The sequence below is a fragment of the Embiotoca jacksoni genome, unplaced genomic scaffold, assembly GCF_022577435.1.
Source record: "Embiotoca jacksoni isolate LCO1_2020_lvr unplaced genomic scaffold, fEmbJac1.0.p SCAF_18, whole genome shotgun sequence".
Lineage (NCBI taxonomy): Eukaryota > Metazoa > Chordata > Actinopteri > Embiotocidae > Embiotoca > Embiotoca jacksoni.
Genome location: NW_027185318.1, coordinates 8703982 through 8713280, shown reverse-complemented (window position 1 = coordinate 8713280; position 9299 = coordinate 8703982). Strand labels below are relative to the sequence as shown.

Sequence of the window (9299 nt, the reverse complement as noted above, 5' to 3'; positions counted from 1 at the left end):
AAGGGATTACATTAATTGAAATTAAAAAAAAAAAAAACCGACATGGCGCGATTGGTTTCCTTTTGACAGGAGTGACGTCTGACCAGAGTATCTCCAACAGAGCAGTTATTGCGAAACAAATCCCACGTCTGGTGTCCCAACTGGAATGTTCGATGACACGCGAAAGAAAAAAATAAAAAAATAAAATGCCCCTCGAGGGCCGCTGATTTGTTGCATCCGTTTTCTTCACATGGCAACATTGGTGCACGTTCTCCTGCGGCCGTGCGCGGCAGCTGACGAAGAGGAGCCCTGCCCTCGCGTGGCTTTCATTTTAGACGACACCCAGATCAGCAACAACAACAACAACAAAAAAAAACAAAAACAAAACAACAAAAAAAAAGACATGAAAAACCGAAATACAAATGTGAATTTACAACAAAAATACACTAAAAAGAAAGAAAAATAAAAGACGCGTCTTTTTTTGTTTTTGTTTTTTTTTTGTTAAACGTTGGACGAGCACAGGGGACGGTGTGTGCTCGTTAGGACAGGTGGGACGTTCTGCTCAGGATGACCAGATGCTGGAAGAAGTTGCTCCCCCCCCCCTCCTCGAGCGGCTTGCATCTGATTCCCCCCCTCCCCCCCGGCAGACTTCAGATCAGTTAACAGTGGCACCGTCGTCCTACTCTTGAACCCCGACTGAACCTCCGCTCTGCTTGTAGCAGCGCGGCGCGACAGCAGCTGCATATTTAGTCAAGAAAAAAAAAAAAAAAGGGCGAGTCGATGTTGGAAAATAGACGCGTTTTGATGTCTCGTAGGCCGAGTGAGTGTGAAAGTCCCCGTCAGCAGCCGGCTCCCGTCAACGTAAAGACTGGAAACGGGACAGCAACAGCGGGCCTTTCTTCGTCGAGAGGAAAACAAAATCGGCACCTCTGAAACTCACCAACGTGCATCTCGTTTTGTTCGGTTCGTCCGCGAACCGAAGTGCAACTCGGGGACAATTCGCCGCTCCGGGTGGAGGGGGGGGGGGGGGCGGCGGTGCCGGACCGGGTCTCAGCCAGGAGCAGTTACTTCCCGGAGTCCCCGCTTGTCGCTGAGATCCAAACTTTTTTTGGGGGGGGGGGGGGGTGCCGATTGATAAATCTCCGGACGAAGTCGGACCGGCTGTTTCCGGTCTCTGCGCGGAGCTAGTTGGCTGCTGATGCTGCCGGTCTCAAAACTCCCGGCAACGAACCGAATCAGTGCTTGTCCATAAATGTTAAAATAGTCCTTTAAAAAAAAAAAATAACAAACAAACAAACAAAAAAAACGACGACGACAAAAAAAACAACACGAAGCGTTCGCTAACGGCAGCGGCGGTGCAGCAGCTCGGAGTGGATGCTGCGCTGCTTCGAACAGAGGGGCCCCCGGTTCTGTCGGAAACTCCCCGCAGGTTTAAAAACTCCATCGTCCCAGAGAGGTTCGCTACTTCCTGTTCCTTCTTCCAAAAACGCTCCTCGTCCGTTTCACAAACACATTTATCTCCGTTACAGTTACATCATCGGCAAAGCTTAAAAAAACACATGCACCTCCAGCATATTATACAAGAGTATAATACAAAATAAGGCATTTCATCGTGTTGAGTATTCATGTGGTGTTAGTGTGTGTGTGTGTGTGTGTGTGTGTGTGTGTTTACGCGCGTGTACATAGCGACCACATTTAAATGTCATTTCTTTTTGCCGGCCTGTAAAAAGACTGCAAAAAACAAACATAAAGTCAAGATAACTCTTACTTAAAATATATATATTTGTCATATATATTTACGTATATATTCATATGTAAAAAAAAAAACAAAAAAAAAAACAACAAAAAAAAAACAACAAAAAAAAAAAAAAGGGAAGAGGGGGAAGAGAAAAGCCCAAGAGGTCCCTGTGATAGGCCAGTTCTCAGAAAGCCGCCTCGCCCCGTTCGCCCCCGCCCTCATTCCATGACCTCACCGGGCGCCACGGTGACCAGCTGCAAAGGGATCTCCTGATTGGCTACGAGGTCGTGGGCGGTGGCAGTCTGGAGGATGAGCGTGGTTCCGTCGGTGGTGATGACGGCGTCGGTGGTGGTGGTGGTGGTGGTGGTGGGCGGAGACGTGGAGGAGGGCGCCCCGCCCTTTTTGTTCTGGTGAGTCTTTATGTGCTTGGCCAGGTGGTCGCTCCGCATGAACCTCTTGGCGCACTCCGTGCACACAAACTTCTTCTCTCCTGCGAGGAACAGAGACGCGCCGGCGTCAAAAGACAAGCGAGCACTCGACACGGCGTCCCATTTGTCAACCCTAATTTTTGGGAGAGCGTTCGCGAAGACCCGTTACGAAAGCGCGCGGGGGTTCGGGAGCTCCCGGGACCGCTCCCCCCGCCGCGCGTGGACGGCGAGCGGCGCCGTTCACGCGCGGCGGGGGAGCGGTCCCGGTCTTTATCCACCGGGGTCCGAGCCCGGCTGCGTCGAGCGTTCGGGATCCTGCTCCGGGAAGCGTTTTTTGTAAAATCAACGTATTTGAATAAGAAACGCCTCATTTGCATTTGAAGACATTCGTTTACCGGCGAAAGCGCCGGAGCATCAAAGTCTTCTCCTTAACTTTTACGTTTTAATAAAAATAAAACAAACAAACAACAACAACAACCACCGCCCCCGTGATCTGACCTGTGTGTGTTCTCCGGTGTCTCTGCAGCTCGTCGCTCCTGGTGAACCTCTTCCCGCAGAACATCCAGTTGCAGACGAACGGTCTCTCGCCGCTGTGCCAGCGCAGGTGAGCTCGCAGGTGGGACGTCTTGCCGTAAACCTTACCGCAGCCGGCGATGTGACAGATGTGCTGCTTCTTCTTCCCCATGCCCGAACCTCTGTGAGACGAAGGGGAAATATTTGCAAACTGATGCGCAAAGGAAAACGGCCGAACACGGTCGCGATGTCATTTTTTTTTTTTTTTTTACTTTTACGGTATTTATGACGCTTAAATGAACTTTTTTTTAGGACGGGGTAAACGTGTGTCCGACTTTTGTTTTACGTTTGTAGGTACGATCCAGTTAATTTTTTTTTTTGGTACTTTTGTTGGACGAAGGTGAGCTGAACACCTTCGCCTCCCGCTGTGTGTGTGTGTGTGTGTGTGTGTGTGTGTGTGTGTGTGTGTGTGTGTGTGTGTGTGTGTGTGTGTGTTTTGGGACGCCCACCTTCCTCCTGACTCTTTGCAGTTGGGGCAGGTGCAGGCGACCCTGCGGAGCCTCTTGCCCTCCCCGCTCGGCGCGTCTATGTCCTCGTCTCCCATCTGAACGCGCAGGTTGTTCAGGTCGCTGGAGTTCAGCGTGGAGTCCCCGCTCAGCTGCCACTCCTCCGAGTCCGGCTCCTCCTTTATCTGGATACCTGAACCGCGGGAGAAAGAAGCCGACCCGAGGAGGACTTTTTAAAAAAAAAAAAAAGGGATTCCATAATGCGCAATTTAAGACGTAAAAAAAAAATAAAAAAAATAAAAAAAAAACGAAGATTTCTCCGTGTGGTCGTACCAATTGGACTACCTCCATCCTCTCCGTGTGTGTATTGAACTCCAGCTTGTGTTACGGAGTTCACCGTGACCGTCTGGAGGTTGGGTAGGCTGACTTGACCCGTCTGGCCCATGGGGAGGGTCTGGACCGGGGCTAAGGTCAACTGCTGGGCCTGGCCCTGGCCGTGCGGCAACTGGAGCCCCTGGAGTGACTGGACGCCCTGAACCTGGAGATGAGACGGGACCCTTTCGGTCATTTCGTAAATCGCTCGCGGCGCGGCGCGGGTTTCCCCCCCTCCCCCCCCCCCCACCCACCCCCACGTCAGCGTGATCGCGCGAAGCTTCGAAACAGTAAAACGCTTTCTTACCTGGAAGGTCTGCCACTGGATCTGTCCGGTAGCTGTGACAGTTTGGGCCTGGATGAGGAAGGTCCCGGGGTTAACCAGCTGCACGCTCTGTAGTGTCTGACCTGCTGCGTTCAGGTCCTGGCCCTGAGCCACCTGGGCTATGTGGGCCTGACTGTCCCCGGACAGCTGCAGGATGGGATGCGAGATAGTAGTGGCGTTGCAGGATGACACCTGCGGGTGGCGAAGCGCAAAGTTACTCACAATCGCACGCAACGGGGGGCAGAAAAAGGTAGCTTCCATGTCGTGTCGTGCGTCTCTTGGACTTTCTGTAGCAAATAGTGAGCCTCGGACGTGTCAATAAATTTGGAAGGTTCTTCACCGTCTGAGGGCTGGTTACACAACGGCATTGCTGCACATGAATGTACCACCTTCGATTATTGTCATACAGTAGATCAGCATGTGCCGGGCAGGAAACCAACAACGAGCGCGCGCGCACACACACACACACACACACACACACACACACACACACACACACACACACCAGGAAGCAAATCTACCGAGCGTGGTAGATTTAAATAAACTCTTGGAAATCTGGGATACGTATCAGACACAGCTGAAGCTTCAACAGGCATAAAGTGGAATTTGCCAACTTTAAATACAGAGTCAACGTTAAAAATGCGACCTTAAAACGGTGAGGAAAAAACAACAACAACAACCCAATCTTAAAATGTCTACTTCATCGCCAGGGCTGCGCGTCTTTTGAAATTTCAGGATGTTAATTCCGTTTCGGGGCTGAACGACACGGGGACAAATTTAGACGTCGCGATATCTCGAACCAAATACATTCATTTTGGAAATCCTACGATTTTGTAGAGATGACGTCGGTGCTTTAACAACATATGAGAGGGTGTAACTCGTGTGGATGTAACGACTGAGTGAGTCGAGGCAAATCATACAACGGCGAGAACAGTCGAGTAAATTCGGAGAATTCCATCACGTTACTGCCATGCAGCTTTTAAAAAAAAAAAACAGTAACTGACAACAATTGAGACGCGTGATGACGTTATAATATCCAAAATCTAAAGACCTCATCTGGTCTCGTGTCACAATATTGCAAAATCGTGCTTAAGCTATTTCTCTACAAAAACCCTTTCCATTTAAAATGAAGGAAGCCAAACTTGTACAAGAGCGTCCGCTGAAATTGGCAACATTTGATTGAAACTGAAGAATATTTGATCTAATAATGAATAAACAAGACTATAAATAAGAGCAGATTTTTTTTTTTTTTTTTTTGCTTTCAGTAACGGCCTGCTTCCAAATCTCTGCTGCAGACGGTTTGACCAGAACCAGCGCAGCGGGGCTCTCCCGAATGTGGACCGCGTTGTTCGGTTCAGAGGGTTTGAGAGGCCCGGACGGACGTGTCGACCGTGATGTTAAAAGTCACGTGCTGACCTGGATTTGCTGCATGTGGTTGTGGGAGTTGAAGTTCGCGGAGGACGAGGGGTCGCACACGCCCGCGGACACGGCGGTCGCTTGGGTGAGGACCCCGGTGCCGTCGATGGTCTCGGGGAGGTGGGAGGAGTTGGAGGAGGAGGAGGCGGCGGTGGTGGTCGGCACGTAGAGCTCTTGGTTGCCGCCGGGGTCGCTGACCGTCACCAGCGACTGTTTGCCGCCGGCGTCCTGGCCGCTCATGATCAGCTGGCCTTCGGGCGTTACTCCCGTTGCGATGGGGACCGTGTGCGCTCCGGTCAGCCCCAGTGACTCCAGATCCACACTGTTTATAGGGACGAACGTTATGTTGCCGGGCAACCCTACGGGCACCGTGCTGGTGTACGCCGAGCCGCCGGCCAACGAGACGCCTTGGATCGACTGAACTTGCCCCGCCTGCGTCAGGATGTCTGTGCCCGCCGTCGTGGCGCAGCTGATCCCGATGCTGCCCTGGCTGCCGTCTTGGAGGAGCTGGATCTGCCCCGTGCCGTCGTCCAACCCCTGCGTCTGGAATCCCGCCAGCGTCCCGTCTGCATTTTGGATTTGGGGGATGACCTGGAAGACGAGAGGACGGCTTTGAGCGCGGGTCGTCGCCCTGAACACAACAGAACACCTGAAACGGTGCGTTTTGCCTCTTTTCTTTTCCTTTACCTGATACTGAATACCCGACACGCCGTTGGCTGCAGCCTCAGTCCCAGACGCCGTGACGTAGATGGGCTGGTTGGGAAGGCTCCCGATGGGAAGCACGTACTGCCCGTTGGACGTGACGATCCCGGAGTTGGGGATGTGAACGACTCCGTGGTCTTCTTTCCCGGCCGAGACGGGGGTCAACACCTCCCACCGGTCCGAGCCCGTCAACTGGATGGCTGACATGTCTGTCGTCTGGGGGACCCAATCGAAAACTTAAAAGATTAGCAGGGACACAGATCGCACTTTCCACAGGGAGGACGGTGATTCATCTCGGCTTCGGATTGGGATCAGGGGGAAGCAGCCGTGGCTGTATGTCTGTAAATCAGACAAGTGTTCAGATATATACGAGAACGGTAGTAAAGCAGGGGCGGTGTGTGTGTGTGTGTGTGTGTGTGGTGGGTGGGGGGAATCGTGCAGAATTTACCCCGATGCAGAGAAAGGAGAATAAAATAGTCACAAGACAGATGCAACCACCAACACACACACACACACACACACACACACACACACACACACACACACACACACAGAGAGAGTGAGTGAAGATAACCGGCTCAGAAATGGTGGCGAGCAAGGGTGTGTGTGGGGGATGGGTGGCTATTACAACACAATTGAACGCTACTGTTTTGATTACGGACGCTATCTCCGCCACATCGACGACACCTCTCCCTCCCTCCCCCGAGCCCCGAGGCACCACTCCGGCTATCTCCCGGCGAGCCGACCCAAGTGACTGACTTTCAGCGTCCTACCCACTATGGGCGGGTTTTACAAGGGGTAAAAAAAAAGTGGGTGGCCGTTATTGAGGGGGAACACAGGAAGTGTTACGGCTTTCACCCCGTGCCATCACAAAAACATTTTTTTTTTTTTTTTTTTTTAAAAACGTGTGAACTCCTCCGTGCTCTCGCTCTCGCTCTCAAAAAAACCCAAAAAACCAACAAAAAAAAACCCCCAACACAACCAGAAATCGAAAGCGGAGCCCAGACAAGACGAGCTCGAAAAAAAAAAAATGTCGGGATACCTGCGTTTCCGCCGCGCCGCCGGGTTGCAAAAACTCGCTTTGACTGCTGTCCACGTCCGCGGACGCCATTTCTTTCTCCCTTGTTTTCAGGAGGCTGCTCTGGCGCTAAGCGGAGAGAGAGAGAGAGAGAGAGAGAGAGAGAGGGAAACTCAGCGAGAAAAAAAAAAAAAAAAAAAACTCCGTAATCTTCAACCCCCTCGCTGCCGCCACAAAAGCTCGAAAAGCATCCCCACTCTCCGGGTCCAAAAAGGAGCCGATCGCGAAAACTCCCCAACAACTTCGCCTCGGGAGATTTTTGTTGTTTTTTTTTTTTTTTTTAGGTGACACCACCACCACCACCACCACCACCCACCCCCACCTCTCTCTCTCTCTCCCCTCCTCCTCCTCTCGGCCCAAGACCGACTGTTTACTTTGTCAACTCCGCGGCTAAAGCTAGCTCGGTCAGCTAACCATATCTAGCCTCGTTAGCAAAGCAGAGAAGATAAAAAAAAAAAAAAAAAGAAAAAAAAAAAAAAAGACGCAGCTCGCTTTCCCTTCAAACAAAACTCACCGATTTAAGTTGCACGTTTCGACGCGCTAAATGTTTACGTACCGGTTACGGCGGGAGTGGTAGTAACCGGGAGGATTTATCGGATCAACTAAACTCCGAACATGATTATTTTATCAAAGGCGGGCTAGTGTTGATCGGTGAATTCGGGTCGATTTTTTTTTTTTTTTTTTTTTTTTTTTTTTCTTTTTTCTATTTTGATTGACGGTGCGGGAAACACAAAAAGGTGGGACTAACACGCTTGACCGTCCAATTTGCATCGCATTACAGGACGTCCCGCCCTTCTTGTCTCGCGCCATTGGCTGAGCGGCAGCTCCGGTGAGACGTCAGTGGCCGAGCTCGGGTGCCAATCAAATTTTTTTTTTATTTTTTTTTTTTATTTTGTAGGGGACGTTGTGTTTCCTGTTTGTCGAACGAGAACGAGAAGGAGGAATGCAGTTGTCGAAATTTCGACAAATACTTGGAAATGCTTCGCTGTCGGTACATAAAGTACACTTTTTTTTTTTTTTTTTCATCATTTCATGGAAAATAAAGTTTCGCATTCGGCATTTTAATTGTTTTAATGCGTTGCCTTTTTTTTTTTTTCCGCGCTAATTGTAACAGACGTTGCAACGAGAAACCGTTTTGGTTTTTTTTTTTTTTTTTTTTTTTAAAGTTTTGAGTATTTAAGTTCGCTGTAAATCATCAGATGTCCTACATTTTATTACAACCAGGCACGATTTAATTTTTTCTTGTTTTTTTTTGTTTTTCAGCCTTAAACTAACCGGTTAATTAAATAATTTCCATTAAGATTCGAAAGTGCCTCTTTTTACGTAATTTCAACTCATCTTTGGGCAAACTAAGATTCTCAAAACAAAATGCACTCAAGTGTTTCAAGATGCAAAAGTTTTAGTCTTTCCGTGCCCATATGAACTGGTTATTGTTCAGCTAAATCATAGCAGGGGAATATTGTCTCACAACAAGCTGCAAAATCATATAATGTATTTAAAGTTTAAATGTATAATGCAACACGGACAGTAAAGAATTAAAAAGGAACATTTAAATCAAGTTTCCACTTAAGGTCATACTGAACTGGCCTTTTGGGTATAACCAGGGGGCCCAAGGAGTCAGGGGGGGGCTCCGGGTTTTATCCCAGCAATGTAATATATAGCCTGTCCCAGAAAGAGATGTGAAACTATTCAAATTAAATGCAGAAGAGACATGAGGACGAATGAGACGAAGCCAACGTTGCAACATTAAATGGGGTCAAAAAGATGTTTTTTTTTTCAAATCAATGATTTGATTTTTTTTTTTTTTGAAATTATTTTCAAATGATAATTCCATACAAAACTTTTCAGTACAAAGTGGAAACTGTACATGGTAAGGCAGTGAACTCACCCAAAAGTCCATTCAGTAGCTGTTCTGAGATATCGACTGCATCACACAATCTGCCTCAGCAGGTGAAATGGTCAAATGTTTTGTCCCAAAGAGCTTTAATGTGTTCAAGCTTAAAAGTACGCTTAGATTTTTTTTTAAAAACAACTTTCTTTGACCTAGTTCTATTCAAATAAAATGAAAACAAGGAACTCTGTAATTTTGCTGCAGTGTGATTAATGATTTTTTTTTTTTTTACTTTAAAATGAAGACAAGTAATTGAATTAACAATTGCAATAAATGTATTATAATTAAACTAAGTCTTGCTCTCACTCATTGTTGTGAGTTTTGTCTCCGACACACAAAAGAGATGTATAA

General features: G+C 48.5%; 1 protein-coding gene across 3 annotated transcripts; it reads right to left on the bottom strand.

The window, feature by feature from the left end:
• Positions 1–602: 602 nt before the first annotated feature.
• LOC138200110 (transcription factor Sp3-like) lies at positions 603–7734 on the bottom strand. Of its 3 annotated transcripts, none has more exons than XM_069152576.1 (9): positions 7572–7734; positions 7022–7126; positions 5965–6195; positions 5278–5868; positions 3844–4053; positions 3498–3702; positions 3168–3357; positions 2644–2840; positions 603–2207 (listed from the first exon to the last, which is right to left on the bottom strand). In XM_069152576.1, the coding sequence occupies exons 2-9, from the start codon at positions 7088–7090 to the stop codon at positions 1936–1938; spliced, it is 1965 nt and encodes a 654-aa protein (XP_069008677.1). In that variant the 5' UTR covers positions 7091–7126; positions 7572–7734; the 3' UTR covers positions 603–1935. The 3 variants fall into 3 exon arrangements, with proteins under 3 accessions (XP_069008677.1, XP_069008676.1, XP_069008678.1); XM_069152575.1 differs by having other exon boundaries at positions 7614–7734; XM_069152577.1 differs by lacking the exon at positions 7022–7126 and having other exon boundaries at positions 7614–7734.
• Between the last annotated feature and the right edge of the window lie 1565 nt (positions 7735–9299).